Source organism: Gymnodraco acuticeps, unplaced genomic scaffold (assembly GCF_902827175.1).
Source record: "Gymnodraco acuticeps unplaced genomic scaffold, fGymAcu1.1, whole genome shotgun sequence".
Lineage (NCBI taxonomy): Eukaryota > Metazoa > Chordata > Actinopteri > Perciformes > Bathydraconidae > Gymnodraco > Gymnodraco acuticeps.
In genome coordinates, this window is record NW_022990675.1 from 287,467 (window position 1) to 304,754 (window position 17,288).

The following is a 17,288-nucleotide window of genomic DNA, read 5'->3' on the forward strand; positions in this document are numbered from 1 at the left end:
CTCATAGTCATCTACAAATACATCTATAAACCCTATATATAATATAATAATAAAGCAGAGGTCAAATGTCACTGTGTGTGCTGTGTGTGTGACGATTAAAGAGCGTCCAATTATATAATACTGTATTAGTTGTACTTCACAATTCACAGTATTACATTACATTACATTGCATTTAGCTTTATGCATATTAGACCCCTATCCTATCCCTAACAGTGTTATCCTTATTCTCCTTGTCTATGTTGAAACCGTTTTTTTAACTTTTTGGTTTCATAAGATCATTAGAAACTAAATCGTTCAACAAAAAGGCTCCACTAATAAAGTTTTTTAGAATATCTTTTCAATTAGCTGATGTGTAAACAATCCCGCTGCTCCTTAACACGATCACTTCCCCAATTACGGATCAATGAATTAGAATCAGAGGGTGAAACCCTCACACATGCACACAGAACAGCACACAGTGACATTAGACTTCTGCGCTGAACCCATCCTAGTGCTGGGTATGGACCTCTCCAAATACTAGTCCACACTCCATATTTAAAGTCTGTTTGGGGACTTGAACCGGCGACCCTACGATTCTCAGCAGACATGGCAAAAGTACACAAATCCTTTACTCAAGTAGAAAAGTAAAAATACTCTGGTGAAAGTAGAAGTACTGACTAAACTTCTTTACTCAAGTAAAAGTAAAGAGGCTTTGAAATGTACTTCAGTAAAAAGTACCCATAACTAGCAGCTGCTTTAAAGAGTACCTGACCTCCCTTTATATTAATAGAACAATAATGTCATTGTTAGCTAATGAATGTTTCCATGCTGAACAACGGCAACATGACAACGTTTCCATTGGTCCCTCTTCTTTAGAGAAGACCAGGAAATGATGGATACACGGATCGTGTTCAAATCAATAGGCACGCAATGACTCTAAAGAATAATGATCACGCACCAAACACACATTCAACTAAAGGAACCAGCTGTTTGGAAAATGAGAGAAGTAGAAAGTACAGGTATTTGAGTTCAACATGTAAGAAGTAGAAAGTACAGGTATTTGAGTTCAACATGTGAGAAGTAGAAAGTACAGGTATTTGTGTTCAACATGTAAGAAGTAGAAGTACAGGTATTTGAGTTCAACATGTAAGAAGTAGAAAGTACAGGTATTTGTGTTCAACATGTAAGAAGTAGAAAGTACAGGTATTTGAGTTCAACATGTAAGAAGTAGAAAGTTCAGGTATTTGAGTTCAACATGTGATGAAGTAGAAAGTACAGGTATTTGTGTTCAACATGTAAGAAGTAGAAAGTACAGGTATTTGAGTTCAACATGTGAGAAGTAGAAAGTACAGGTATTTGTGTTCAACATGTAAGAAGTAGAAAGTACAGGTATTTGAGTTCAACATGTGAGAAGTAGAAAGTACAGGTATTTGTGTTCAACATGTGAGAAGTAGAAAGTACAGGTATTTGTGTTAAACATGTAAGAAGTAGAAAGTACAGGTATTTGTGTTCAACATGTAAGAAGTAGAAAGTACAGGTATTTGAGTTCAACAGGTAAGAAGTAGAAAGTACAGGTATTTGGGTTCAACATGTAAGAAGTAGAAAGTACAGGTATTTGAGTTCAACATGTAAGAAGTAGAAAGTACAGGTATTTGGGTTCAACATGTAAGAAGTAGAAAGTACAGGTATTTGGGTTCAACATGTAGAAGTAGAAAGTACAGGTATTTGTGTTCAACATGTAAGAAGTAGAAAGTTCAGGTATTTGTGTTCAACATGTAAGAAGTAGAAAGTACAGGTATTTGTGTTCAACATGTAAGAAGTAGAAGTACAGGTATTTGTGTTCAACATGGTAAGAAGTAGAAAGTACAGGTATTTGTGTTCAACATGTAAGACGTAGAAAGTACAGGTATTGTAGTTCAACATGTAAGAAGTAGAAAGTACAGGTATTTGTGTTTCAACATGTAAGAAGTAGAAGTACAGGTATTTGGTTCAACATGTAAGAAGTAGAAAGTACAGGTATTTGAGTTCCACATGTAAGAAGTAGAAAGTACAGGTATTTGAGTTCAACATGTAAGAAGTAGAAAGTACAGGTATTTGAGTTCAACATGTAAGAAGTAGAAAGTACAGGTATTTGAGTTCAACATGTAAGAAGTAGAAAGTACAGGTATTTGTGTTCAACATGTAAGAAGTAGAAAGTACAGGTATTTGTGTTCAACATGTAAGAAGTAGAAAGTACAGGTATTTGTGTTCAACATGTAAGAAGTAGAAAGTACAGGTATTTGAGTTCAACATGTAAGAAGTAGAAAGTACAGGTATTGAGTTCAACATGTAGAATAGAAGTAAGTATTTGAGTTCAACATGTGAGAAGTAGAAAGTACAGGTATTTGAGTTCAACATGTAAGAAGTAGAAAGTACAGGTATTTGTGTTCAACATGTAAGAAGTAGAAAGTTCAGGTATTTGAGTTCAACATGTGAGAAGTAGAAAGTACAGGTATTTGTGTTCAACATGTAAGAAGTAGAAAGTACAGGTATTTGAGTTCAACATGTGAGAAGTAGAAAGTACAGGTATTTGTGTTCAACATATGAGAAGTAGAAAGTACAGGTATTTGTGTTCAACATGTGAGAAGTAGAAAGTACAGGTATTTGAGTTCAACATGTAAGAAGTAGAAAGTACAGGTATTTGAGTTCAACATGTAAGAAGTAGAAAGTACAGGTATTTGTGTTCAACATGTGAGAAGTAGAAAGTACAGGTATTTGTGTTCAACATGTAAGAAGTAGAAAGTACAGGTATTTGGGTTCAACATGTGAGAAGTAGAAAGTACAGGTATTTGAGTTCAACATGTGAGAAGTAGAAAGTACAGGTATTTGAGTTCAACATGTAAGAAGTAGAAAGTACAGGTATTTGTGTTCAACATGTAAGAAGTAGAAAGTACAGGTATTTGTGTTCAACATGTGAGAAGTAGAAAGTACAGGTATTTGAGTTCAACATGTAAGAAGTAGAAAGTACAGGTATTTGAGTTCAACATGTAAGAAGTAGAAAGTACAGGTATTTGAGTTCAACATGTGAAGAAGTAGAAAGTACAGGTATTTGTGTTCAACATGTGAGAAGTAGAAAGTACAGGTATTTGTGTTCAACATGTAAGAAGTAGAAAGTACAGGTATTTGTGTTCAACATGTGAGAAGTAGAAAGTACAGGTATTTGAGTTCAACATGTGAGAAGTAGAAAGTACAGGTATTTGAGTTCAACATGTAAGAAGTAGAAAGTACAGGTATTTGTGTTCAACATGTAAGAAGTAGAAAGTACAGGTATTTGAGTTCAACATGTAAGAAGTAGAAAGTACAGGTATTTGAGTTCAACATGTGAGAAGTAGAAAGTACAGGTATTTGAGTTCAACATGTAAGAAGTAGAAAGTACAGGTATTTGTGTTCAACATGTAAGAAGTAGAAAGTTCAGGTATTTGGGTTCAACATGTGAGAAGTAGAAAGTACAGGTATTTGTGTTCAACATGTAAGAAGTAGAAAGTACAGGTATTTGAGTTCAACATGTGAGAAGTAGAAAGTACAGGTATTTGAGTTCAACATGTAAGAAGTAGAAAGTACAGGTATTTGAGTTCAACATGTAAGAAGTAGAAAGTACAGGTATTTGTGTTCAACATGTGAGAAGTAGAAAGTACAGGTATTTGTGTTCAACATGTAAGAAGTAGAAAGTACAGGTATTTGTGTTCAACATGTAAGAAGTAGAAAGTACAGGTATTTGTGTTCAACATGTGAGAAGTAGAAAGTACAGGTATTTGTGTTCAACATGTAAGAAGTAGAAAGTACAGGTATTTGTGTTCAACATGTAAGAAGTAGAAAGTACAGGTATTTGGGTTCAACATGTAAGAAGTAGAAAGTACAGGTATTTGTGTTCAACATGTAAGAAGTAGAAAGTACAGGTATTTGTGTTCAACATGTAAGAAGTAGAAAGTACAGGTATTTGTGTTCAACATGTAAGAAGTAGAAAGTACAGGTATTTGTGTTCAACATGTAAGAAGTAGAAAGTACAGGTATTTGTGTTCAACATGTAAGAAGTAGAAAGTACAGGTATTTGTGTTCAACATGTAAGAAGTAGAAAGTACAGGAATTTGGGTTCAACATGTAAGAAGTCAAAGTAAAAAGTCGTCTAAGTAGTGGAGTAAAGTATTGATACCAGAAACATGTACTTAAGTACAGTAACAAAGTATTTGTAAGAGTCTCTGATGGGTTGGGGAATATATATAAAATGGTGTCTAACGCTCGTGTTTCCTCACATCTCCGGCCAGTGCTTCGAACAGTCGTCTCAGGCCTCTCTCCTCGTCAGTCTCCTCGTCAGGTTCAGAGGGCATGGGCGGCTGGAGGATAAACAGCAACAACACGGCATTAGAACAACAACACAGGATGATGAGGTAATAGATAATGTTTCATATTGAATCCTGGGTGAAACACTCACATCTGGCAGGTCAGCATCGACGTTGCTCCCCATCTCCCTGCAGGACAGAAACAGAAGATGAGATGGACATTCAGTTTTAAGGGATTGCAGAAAAGATTGTTTGTATTTTTTAACACACTACTGGGTTAAGAAACTCATATCTGTCATTGAACAAAACCCTGAAGCTTCAGTGGGAACTTGTAAAATGCATTAAACCCACATAGATTATTTAATAAGACAAGACAGACCTTTATTAATCCCGTGGGGGAAATTCAGGAGTTTAAGGAGCAAACAGGGTGAGAGTGAAAATAGGGACTCTATTAAATACAAATCTAATAAATATTAAGCATAAGAAATAAAATGTGGACAAAAGTATTCTTAATGAAGTTATGATCTTAGTGTTTCCCACCCGTTTTTACACATATTAGTGCAGAAATGTCACGTATCGTACATATTATATCTTTTAGGGGTCATTCTTTAAAATTCTCCTTGTATTTTTACACATAGCAGTACCAAAATGTTACATAAAATATCTTTAAAGGTCCATTATTTTAAATACTTTTGGCGTTTTAACACATAATAATATCTAGTTGTAACATATTATATCTTTAAGGGCAATTATCTTGTATTCTCTTTGCATTTTTACACATATTTGTGCGGAAATGTTCAATATTATATCTTTACGGTGTTATTAATTAGAATTATCGTTACGTTTTTACAGATAATAGTGTCCAAATGTTGCATAAAATGTCTTAAAGGGTAAATTATCTTAAATCCTCTGTGTGATATTACACATTAGTATGGTATGTTTCATATACATCAAGTCAAATTCCTCGTGCGTGTCAACCTACCTGGTGATAAACCTGTTTCTGATTCTGATAACTTGAACTCTTTTTGCATTTTACACATTGTAAAGTAAACAGCATTGACTCCTTTACTGATGCAACACTCACAGAGCCCCGGCCTTTTTCTCTGAGAAGATCCTGATGATGAAGTCGGCCTCGTGGTGCGCCTGGAAGGTTGTAGGAATCAGCAGATATTTCCCCGGAGGCAGAGTGAAGCGCTCGGAGATCTCCCGCATGTTGACGTAGGTCTTGCTGCGAGCCTTGGAGGGGTGGTAGCGGAAGAAGTCTTTCCCCGCCTGGTCCTGGCCGTCTGGAGCCTGAACGCAGAGAGAGAAGAGTCAATATCTGCTTTAAACTGGACTGAATGAGCTGGGTGAAACTTACGTTCAGTTATAGTACACAAAATTATGATTAGTATTTGCCTTCAGGGACACTTAACTCAAACGGTGATGTGGTACCGAGGAAGTGGAAGCGGTTCAAAGACACATCTTCAGGCTACAGGGAATGAGATGGGTGGCCGAATTTAGGGATGTCCGAAGCTAGCCATCCATGCGAGCCATCCAGCAAGCGAGCCAGCCATCCAGCAAGCCATGCAAGGCCAGCAAGCCAGCAAGCTCTAGCAAGCCAGCAAGCCAGCAAGCCAGCAAGCCAGGCCAGGCAGCCAGCGAGCGAGCCAGCAAGCCAGCCAGCAAGCCAGGCCAGCGAGCGAGCGAGCGAGCCAGCCAGGAGCCAGGCCAGCGAGCCAAGTCGCGCCAGCGAGGCGAGACAGCCAGCGAGCCAGCGAGCCAGACCCGCCAGCCAGCAGCCAGCCAAGCCAGCAAGCCAGCAAGCCAAGCAAGCCAGCCCAGCGAGCCAAGCAGCCAGCAAGCCAGCCAGCGAGCGAGCCAGCAGCGAGCCAGCCAGCGAGCCAGCCAGCGAGCCAGCAAGCCAGCCAGCGAGCGAGCCAGCCAGCGAGCCAGCCAGCGAGCCAGCGAGCCAGCGAGCGAGCCAGCAGAGAGCCAGGCGACCCAGCCAGCGAGCCAGCGAGCCAGCGAGACAGCGAGCAGCGCAGAGAGCGAGCCAGCCAGAGAGCCAGCGACCGACCAGCGAGCCAGCCAGCCAGCCAGCGAGCCAGCCAGCGAGCCAGCGAGCAGCGAGCCAGAGAGCCAGCCAGCGAGCGAGCGAGCGAGCGCCAGGCAGCCAGCCAGCGAGCCAAGCCAGCCAGCCAGCCAGCAGCGACCAAGCGAGCGAGCGAGGCCAGCCAGCAAGCCAGCCAGCCAGAGCGAGCCAGCCAGCCAGCCAGCCAGCCAGCCAGCCAGCCAGCCAGCCAGCCAGCCACGAGCCAGCCAGCCAGCCAGCCAGCCAGCCAGCCAGCGACCGAGCGAGCGAGCGAGCCAGCCAGCCAGCGAGCCAGCCAGCCAGCCAGCGCAGCGAGCCAGCCAGCCAGCCAGCCAGCGAGCGAGCCAGCCAGCGAGCCAGCCAGGGAGCCAGCGAGCCAGCCAGCGAGCCAGCGAGCCAGCGAGCGAGCGAGCGAGCGAGCGAGCCAGCCAGCAGCGAGCCAGCCAGCCAGCGAGCGAGCCAGCCAGCGAGCCAGCGAGCCAGCCAGCGAGCCAGCGAGCCAGCCAGCGAGCCAGCGAGCCAGCCAGGCAGCGAGCCAGCCAGCCAGCCAGCAGCCAGCCAGCCAGCCAGCGAGCCAGCGAGCAGCCAGCGAGCCAGCGAGCCAGCGAGCCAGCCAGCGAGCCAGAGAGCGAGCGAGCCAGCGAGCAGCCAGCCAGCCAGCGAGCGAGCCACCAGCCAGCCAGCAGCCAGCCAGCCAGCCAGCGAGCCAGGCCAGCAGCCAGCGCGAGCCAGCCAGCCAGCCAGCGAGCCAGCCAGCCAGCCAGCGAGCCATCTACGAGCCAGCCAGCCAGTCGAGCGAGCCAGCCAGCCCCAGCCAGCCATCTATCCATCCATCAGCCATCCATCTATCCATCTATCCATCTATCCATCTAGCCATCTATCCATCCATCTATCCAATCGTGGCATCCATCCATCCATCCATCCATCCATCCATCCATCCTATCATCTATCTATTCCTCTCTGACCTCGTACACAGCGAATCCGATGGTCTCAAGGTCCATGCCCTCCTTCCTCAGCTTCCTCCTGTTCTTCTGCATCAGAGCGATCATCACGCTGCAGACGTCATCGTCATCGTCAGCGTCTTCCAGCTCCAGCTTGAACTGCGGGTTGGTCCAAACGTGTCTGAGGGTTGAGGATGAAGAGCTTTAGATAAGTGGTTCACAACTTTATTTCTTAAAGGAGCAACTTTTCTGTCATTAAACCCTAAACTATAAGGGATATTTTAAGGGTTTTTCACAATACTAACCATGCAGAACAACCAATAAACTGTACAATCAACCCAAATAGCGAATGCACTAACAGGAATTGTATGAAAACAATACGGTTAATTTTCTATAAAATGGTCTCATATATTTCAGTACATCCAGAGCTGATTTCTCCCAAACCAATATAATAACTTTTGTTATATTTTAAAATGATGTGTTAGTATTACCTATTTTTTTGTAAATACTATTCGGCATCACCTATGTTGAGTGATAATAAACAAAAAGTAAAGTTTATCTTAAAAATAGGCGCTTTAAATACATTTCGAGGAAAAAAATAGTGGAAAAACAGCATTAGAGATCAGTTTTGCTCTTATATTATTTGACAAATAGGCTCTGAAGTTTGTGTTCAGGTCTTCATGTTGAGATTTGAACAATAATGTTATATTTTGAATAGTAGGACACATTTAAAACAAACACGTTTTCTTCAAAGGAATGAAGGATATCCTCACATATGGGACAACCTTACATATTGTTTTAAAGGTTTCTTACACCCCTTCAAATCATGTCGGCTTCATGACCCCCCATGAAACCATTATTTATTTTTATTTTATTTAATTATCATACATTTTACCTCCTTGCGTCTATCTGATAAAATGTTATATTTTGCTGCATGTACCTTTGTAAAGTTCTTAACAAATAATCTGAGGGGAATTTCTTGTTTTTAACTTGTGATGTGTCATTTTGTAAAGCACTTTGAGCTGCATGTACTGTATGAAAGGTGCTACATAAATAAAGCTTTATTATTATTATTACATTTTGGTGACCCCAGGATGGGAACCAGCGATTTGGAGGGCAATTTAGGATATAAACACCAATCATTTAATGCCAAAAGCTTGTATATTAATCGTCTAAGCGTCCTCCCATAAATCCCTCCTGTTGAAACTTCTCTAAAGTGTCCTGTGGGGTCCTTCCTCACCGACGAAGTTCCTGCATCCCCCCGCGGTGGAGCCTCTGATCCAGTTCCCCTCCAGCATGTTGACCTCCCAGTGACGCTTGGTGTCGTCCGTCAGAGAGTCGGGGGTCATGTTGCAGATCTCTGCCTTATCGTAGTTCTTCTTGAAGTCTTCAAACTCCATCCTGGAAGAAAATCAATATCAACGTCATGTACAGGGAATTTAAGATGGACAGAGGTGGGAAGTAGTGGAGTACAAATACTTTGTTACTGTACTTAAGCACATGTTTCTGGTATCGGTACTTTACTCCACTACTTATTTTTCTGATCACTTTTTACTTTGACTTCTTACATGTTGAACACAAATACCTGTACTTTCTACTTCTTACATGTTGAACCCAAATACCTGTACTTTCTACTTCTCACATGTTGAACCCAAATACCTGTACTTTCTACTTCTCACATGTTGAACCCAAATACCTGTACTTTCTACTTCTCACATGTTGAACACAAATACCTGTACTTTCTACTTCTTACATGTTGAACACAAATACCTGTACTTTCTACTTCTTACATGTTGAACACAAATACCTGTACTTTCTACTTCTTACATGATGAACACAAATACCTGTACTTTCTACTTCTTACATGATGAACACAAATACCTGTACTTTCTACTTCTTACATGTTGAACTCAAATACCTGTACTTTCTACTTCTTACATGTTAAACACAAATACCTGTACTTTCTACTTCTTACATGTTGAACTCAAATACCTGTACTTTCTACTTCTTACATGTTGAACTCAAATACCTGTACTTTCTACTTCTTACATGTTGAACTCAAATACCTGTACTTTCTACTTCTTACATGTTGAACACAAATACCTGTACTTTCTACTTCTTACATGATGAACACAAATACCTGTACTTTCTACTTCTTACATGTTGAACACAAATACCTGTACTTTCTACTTCTTACATGATGAACACAAATACCTGTACTTTCTACTTCTTACATGTTGAACTCAAATACCTGTACTTTCTACTTCTTACATGTTGAACTCAAATACCTGTACTTTCTACTTCTTACATGTTGAACCCAAATACCTGTACTTTCTACTTCTTACATGTTGAACTCAAATACCTGTACTTTCTACTTCTTACATGTTGAACACAAATACCTGTACTTTCTACTTCTTACATGTTGAACTCAAATACCTGTACTTTCTACTTCTCTCATGTTGAGCTCAAATACCTGTACTTTCTACTTCTCTCATTTTCCAAACAGCTGGTTCCTTTAGTCTGAATGTGTGTTTGATGCGTGATCATTATTCTTTAGAGTCATTGCGTGCCTATTGATTTGAACACGATCCGTGTATCCATCATTTCCTGGTCTTCTCTAAAGAAGAGGGACCAATGGAATCGTTGTCATGTTGCCGTTGTTCAGCATGGAAACATTCATTAGCTAACAATGACATTATTGTTCTATTAATATAAAGGGAGGTCAGGTACTCTTTAAAACAGCTGCTAGTTATGGGTACTCTTTACTGAAGTACATTTCAAAGCTTCTTTACTTTTACTTGAGTAAAGAAGTTTAGCTTCTACTTTCACCAGAGTATTTTTAAACACGAGTATCTGTACTTCTACTTGAGTAAAGGATGTGTTTACTTTTGCCATCTCTGCTTGCACATCTCAAAACATTCTCTTGCACTTTTTGTATCTGTTTGATTTGTTCTATGCCCTATATATTCATGTTGCACTGTTGGAGGAGCCTGGGACTTCAGTTTTTCATTGCCATATCTACTGAACTAATGTGCACATGACAATAAAGCCTTGAAACTTGAATTACAGGGAATTTAAAATAGACCATTTATCTGATCCCTTTCATAGTGATTATTCTGTCGATTGCATCCCTGCATACATACAACATACTTAATGTGCAGCCCCTAATGCTCTGACTAAGTGTTAAATACTTAAATTGATAGTTTCACTTATAGTTTGCATCAAATTCATCACGTGGACTCACCAGAATTCACCGTCATCTGAATTCTGCAGGAGGCGATTTTTGTCCGCTGCGCTCACATAGCCCCACTCTCTGGAGCTGGAACACGAGAGAGAACAACCTGTTAATGTTTACATGCAGGAATATTCAGGAAAGTTCCTAAAACAGAGACACAAAAAGGCAAACGGAGAGATAAACAACCACAGAATACATGGTTTTGTAGTGTTATTGTGTGTCTGGATGACTTTATTGTTTGTTAACATTGTATGTGTTTCTATTTCTGTATTATGTAACGCACTTTGTATGTAAAAGGTGCAATAAAAACACATTATAAGTGCTTCCTTCCTTACATATCAGGGGACTGATATCAGGTCTGGGTCCAGTTTCTCATAATCCATCCATATGTATACCCTTATTTTTTCACATAATGTTTGTTGTATTATTACAGTTATGATAATGCTTACCTATCACTCCAGGGGCCGTTCCACTCGACCTGACCCCAGGGGTTTCTGATCCGGATCAGCTGGACCTTCTGACCTCTGACAGCCACCTGAAACCAGAAGAAAAATGGTGAAGAATTTCCCTCATACGGCACCTGTCTCCCATATATACCAAATCACCCAGTGCCCAAAGCTGCCTTCAATATAAAAGCACAATAAACTACTTCAATTCACTTAAAGGTCTCCTATTATACCATTTTTCTGACCAAACAGATCACCCATTATGAAAATAATTCTAAATAACAAGAGAGGAGAACTTATGCAGGAGAATTCTACAGAGAGTAATGAAACTTCATATAATGAAACCATATCAAGGATTATTGCTGAAACAGTATGGAGCTCAAAGGCTTTCTCTCTTGCCGGTTATACCACAAGGTGAGTTCTTATTTCCTGCTTCTTCACACACATGCTCTCCAGCACAGGTTAGCTCTGAGTGTTAGCGATGCTAATGTAAACACCGACCATATTACGTCCAAAACACGTCACGCATTGTTTCTGATACAGCGACGTTTCTGATAGGGGACGATAGGGTATGCGGGACGTTGCCAGGAGTTCAACGTAACGCCCGCTGACATTTTAGTAATGTCGTCATGACCGCAGCGAATCTGGATCAGCTCTTTTGTTCCTCCGTTTTTAGAGATGTGTGTACGGAGGAAGAGAGAGAGGGTTTTGTTTTCTGACACTTCCCTGACACCGGGGACACAGATTTATGTATAAAAGTGCATTTTGCATAATATATGACCTTTAAATGATAACACTATAATAAAAAGTTACATTTACGACAAACAGATACTGCAAGGAGATAAAGGTTTAACTATTAAATAATGAAAGCAGTCTTACCTCCTCCAGGCCGGTGATGGAGTAGGCGTGTCCCTTCACCAGGCCGGTGCTCGTCTTCGCCTCGGACTCTGCAGAGCTGGTGATCTGAACATAGAGGAGGTTGAGTTAAGAGACATGCTGCAGAGATGCAACATGACAGAGGAGACGGATTAAGGTTCTACAAAGAGAAACAAAAAACGACCACTGAGTTGCAAAACTACACAAAAAAGGACTAAATAAGTTTGCAAAGCTACTGAAAATGATGTTAAACAACTACCGAGATGCAAAATGACTGAGAAGACAGAAAAAAACCTCTGCAAAGAGAACAAAATTGACAATAAGGACCAACTAGAAAAACCTGTAGAACAACTGACAACAGAAAGAACACGTGTCCAAGGAGATGCTACATGACGACAGACACATAATACTACATATTCAAACTAAGATTATGAAAAACTACAAGAACCTAAAGAGACACAAATGACTAAGGTAATACATGAAGCTACTACAAAGAAGTCAGAAAACATCTACAAGCAGTCGAAGAACTTCGCAATTTAGCATCAGGCTGCAAAACAACAAAGACAAACACAAAATGCACAACAACAAGGAGATGCAGTATGAAACAAAAAGGCAGAGAAAGAGACTACAAGAGACACAAAAGGACTTCAATAAGACATAAACAAGTACAGAGTGACTACAATAAGATGCTAATTGACAAAAAAGTATGCAAAAGTACAGAAAGAGACAAAAAACGGGACAAAGAGGAAGATTTGTGGTCATTTTTTTTGTCATTCTGTGTCTTAGTGGAGACTTTGAGAGATGTAAATAACAATAATTAAGAGTCCTTACATCGATGGAGCATCCCATCATGGATCCCCGGTCCATCGCCTTCTTCATGATGTGGAACAGGTTGTCGGGAGCTTTCTTGGTTTCGTAGATTTCCCCGACGCCTCCGGTGAAATCCTCCATGGCCTCCATGGTGCTGCCGCCCTTCAGGGACTCGTAGCTGCCGTGAAGTCTGAATAAAGCACAGAAATGATGAGCAGGGATTAAACAAAGTGATGAAGTTTAATACCTTGTATACTTGTATTTGAACAATTACAGTTTTTCAATGGAGTCTCATTTTGGGCATGATTTCACCCTAAGTAGTACATTCATCAATTTGTGCATCGACAGAAAATGAATTATATATTGGATTAAAAAGGTTTGTATTTAATCTAATTAAATCTGAATTGTAATGGTCCATCATTGAGGTAAGGTAAGGTACGTTTATTTATATAGCACATTTTCACACACAGAGGCAACTGAAAGTCCTTTACATCAACATTAACATATAGAAGACAGAAAGGAACACAATAAATAAACATAATGGGATAACAGGTTCATAAAAACCATGCATACAAGAGATACAGAATAGTTTAAAAACAACATTGTAAATACGGTAGATGCTAAAACAAGACTTCTGGGCAAGCAGCTGAACAAAGTAATGTTTTTAGACTCGACTTAAAAGAACTCAGCGTTGGTGAAGACTTCAGGGTTTCTGGAAGTTTGTTCCACTGTTGGGGTGCATAGAAACTAAAGGCAGCTTCGGCGAGTTTGTCACGTTAAAGCAGATACGATAAAACGACAGGCAATATTATTTGGAGCTTGGAGGACACAAAGAGGATGCCAGGTGTTTCATGATATTTGGGATGTATGAATGTATTTACTTGGCGTAGGCTTTTTAAAGTCACAACATATAGAAATTGCAATAACAAAAAACAAAACAATAATTATTCTATAACACATAGGTTTGAGCAAGCTCTCTGATTTGTCAATAGGCGTGTTTGATTCCACGATCAAACAACGATCAAATAGAACGTGCCTAATCACAAAGTATCCAGTGGTGTACACACGCCACGAGCCTAGGGAACCTACTTCCATGAGCCTACATCGTGTGGTACGCCTGTACTGGAGTAAATCAATAATACTATTCAAGTAATATAAATGAATAATGAGAAAGGTGGTTTCTCCTTTATATAAAGAAGTGATTTTGCAAACATTTTAAGTGTGTTCTTCCATCCAGTGAAGTGGGGCTTAACTTTAGATATTGGCATTATGTAGGAAGTGCTTGCTCAACCAGATCAAATTATTAGCAGGGATTAGGCAAAGTGATCAAATCGAATGACTTGAAGATTCACTTGTATTTGAATAATTACAATTTTGCTGAGCATGCTTTTTAGATTAGATTAGATTACTTTATTGTCATTACAAAAATGCAAGCACAGTGTAACGAAATGTAAGGATGGTCTAACCAGAGTGCAAAACAGTCGGTTACTTACACAATTATCAGAAGTATGTACCAAATAAATGATAATAATAAATACAATAAATACAGTGAATACAGAATTGCGCTTCAACACAGCACACGACGACAACTAGGCAGCATGGGACAGCGTGTTTATTGACCGAAAATTGATTTAAAATTGTAATAATTATTTAAACTAATGAAAGCTGAACTTTAATGGTCCATTCCTTGAGTAACACTATTGATAAAGTGCTTTAAAAAGCCAAAATAAGACGGTTTTTTTCATGTAAAACTTGATTGTTGTGGTTGATCAGAACTTTACATTATTGTCACGTTAAAGCAGATACGATAAAACGACAGACGTCTCTTTCAATATGATTTTGAGTTTGGAGGACACAAAGAGCATGTCAGGTGTCTCATGATATTTGGGATGTATGAATGTATTTACTTAGCGTAGGCTTTCTCCAGCAAGGCGCTCCAGAACTCGTCGTTGGAGGCCGAGTGGAGCATGATGAGTTTGTTCCTGACTGCCGGCAGCCGGTCGTCCACCACCACGTCCAGCCATTGGTTGTGATTCCAGAACTGAGAGAACAAAAGAGATGTCTTTATTATGAAATGATTCACCCACTGCAGATACAAAAAATCTCACCAATTAAAAGTTCTCAAAGAAATTCCAGGTGTTTTAGAAACCAGGATCTAACAGTTATCAGAGCGAGTGAAGTAGAAGGAGCCGCAGAGTATGAATACATATTTTTTATTTCATAGACTGAAACTGTTTTCAACAAAACACAAATAACAGCGTACCTGGAAGTGAAAGATGCCGGCGTATCTGTTGTCAAAGTCCTGGTTGGGGGGCACGACTCGGGCCATGGCATCTTTTTTGAGGGTCAAGGACGCGATGGCTGCCAGGAGCCAGCAGTCACCTGTGGAGAGCAAACAGGTGCGTCATTTATTTTTATTGTTTATTGATGTCTGTTCATATATTTTATATATGTTGCATATGGGGCGAAGCCTGCGAGCTAGTTCAGGCCGACAACTCGAGCACCAATCAGACATTAACACGTGACGCACCTCGTCCCTCTTACAACCAACCAAACACATTCTCCTAAACATCCCGCTCTATTTAAGCTGCCAGGTCTTCCTGCCCCTGCCTCGCTGCTGCTGCTGCTGCTGCTGCGTTCACTTGCTATTGCTGCGTTCATGTTCCTGCTGCTATGTTTCATGTTTCTGCTGCTCGCCTTCCCCACCACCACCCCAGCTTCCACCCCGGCTTCCACCCCATCTTCCACCCCAGCATCCGCCCCAGCTTCCACCCCATCTTCCACCCAGTGCTTGAATTGGAATGAAAAAGGTGCCAGTACTCTAAAATCAGCAACTTTTTCAAGTCAATTTTATATATACAGCCCACAAACAAGAATTTGGCTACTATAATGCTGGTGGGTTTGTCTCTTTACAACTGTATATTTTAGAAAGGTTCACTGTACTTAACATTTTTTATGATAGGCAGCGGATATGGCTAAAGCTCAGTAAGGTCAATATTAACTGAAAATATAGCAATCAAAGTCTAGATCTTCTGCTGAAGACACATGAAGCAGAGACCTTTCAGGTGAGAGCCCCTCTGGTGGTGTTCAACATTAATGACAAGGAAACAAAGCTCTGGTCAGAAGCATTTTTTATAAAAAGCTTTAACAAAATTAAGTATTTCTGTACATTTTGAATGCAATCTAACTTTCCAACTCAGAAAACGAAAAACAAAAAAGTGCCAAAAGTCTTCTCACATGGCTGAGCTGCTTTGCAATATACTTCACCACTGAAGAATACAAATATGTATAAAGTAAACTATGATGCAATCTAACTTTCCAACTCAGAAAATGATAAAGAGCATGAACAAAGAACATGTAAAAACAAATGCAAAATTTGCACAATCTCAAATGAGAAACTGTAACTGCAAGTAACAAAGTCTGAGCCATGGTAAAGAGTTACATTGAACACCAAGCTGATCAGTTAACTCCCTGGTTGGTCTGAAGTCCTTCTATCTCCAGGATCTGTACAAATCGGCACATTATGCCAAAAGTCTTCTCACTGGGTGAGCTGCTTTGCAATATACTTCACATTGTTAGAAAAGGCTCCAGAAGGCCTTGGGGACATCAGTATCAGGGGCTGGAGCTGGACAGGCTCTTTCATCAGCACTTCTCCTTCCCTTTGCCAGCCAGGACCTCACATACTGTTCCGGATTGAACTGTCCTAGTGATGGTCCATTACATTTAATGAAAACCAGGCTGGACAGTCGGCTGACAGAGAGAGCATTCCTTTTTGCAGTAAGGATATCGTTCATGCAGCTGAATGCCCGCTCACACTCACTAGTGGAGACAGCGATGGTTCGGACTGCTTTCAGTAGAGGCTCCATGGCAGCAGGTGTACGGGATGCCCTGGTTTCCTTGTATTCGCGAAAGCCCTGAACAGTCTCTCTTCTGTCCACTTTCAGCACTTCGCACAAACGTAGCACCTCTACGTCCCCATACTGTACGTCTAACTCCTCTTCAGGCCAACTTCCAGGATGGATAACTTTCATGTCCTGGATTAGCTGATTGTCCCGGGCCTCCCGGCCATGTAATGGGATTTCTCTTGTGCTGACATGAGAGGAGGTTGTGGAAGTCATTCTGTGTCTCAGATTCTCTACCATACTGCGGAAAAAACTGACCTGCATGAATCTGTACAAGCCTGCCATTCTCACGCAGGGCAACACCCTTGAAGGACTTCTCAGCTAGAGCTGTATGAACTGTAGTCATGTGTGGGCCAGGCATGGTGACCATGGATTCAAAAACTCGTATTTCTCGAGTTAAGAGCCTATCTGCTGTAGGCAGTGTCATCTCTCTTTTTTGGAGTTGCCGAGAGAGGTCGCTGAGCTCTGTGAGCGCATCGTACATCAGTCCCAGGATTGCTGACAAACGTTGCAGATGTGAGCACATCATCCAGGCCCTTGTACTTTGCTCTGTCTCTGGAATCCCTGCTCGTGTCGTTTGCAGCATTTGTGAAGTGATCATGAAGCACTCGGTAGTTTTCCCAGACTGCTCTGACGCTCCTTTCACTTGAAGCCACCCAGCGGATGGACAAAACACGCCCTATCACCAGGAGACGCTGTCCGACTGCTT

At 41.0% G+C, this 17,288-nt stretch overlaps 1 protein-coding gene across 1 annotated transcript in view; it reads right to left on the reverse strand.

The window, feature by feature from the left end:
* The window catches only part of capn9 (calpain 9), a 31,228-nt gene that overhangs the window by 8,701 nt on the left and 5,239 nt on the right, over nucleotides 1-17,288 (reverse strand). Inside the window, 12 exon segments of the mRNA XM_034230094.1 lie at nucleotides 4,269-4,349; nucleotides 4,448-4,484; nucleotides 5,380-5,588; nucleotides 7,335-7,486; nucleotides 7,489-7,491; nucleotides 8,551-8,711; nucleotides 10,555-10,629; nucleotides 10,995-11,080; nucleotides 11,871-11,954; nucleotides 12,699-12,867; nucleotides 14,585-14,718; nucleotides 14,941-15,059. Of these exon segments, the coding sequence (XP_034085985.1) occupies nucleotides 4,269-4,349; nucleotides 4,448-4,484; nucleotides 5,380-5,588; nucleotides 7,335-7,486; nucleotides 7,489-7,491; nucleotides 8,551-8,711; nucleotides 10,555-10,629; nucleotides 10,995-11,080; nucleotides 11,871-11,954; nucleotides 12,699-12,867; nucleotides 14,585-14,718; nucleotides 14,941-15,059 (1,310 nt within the window).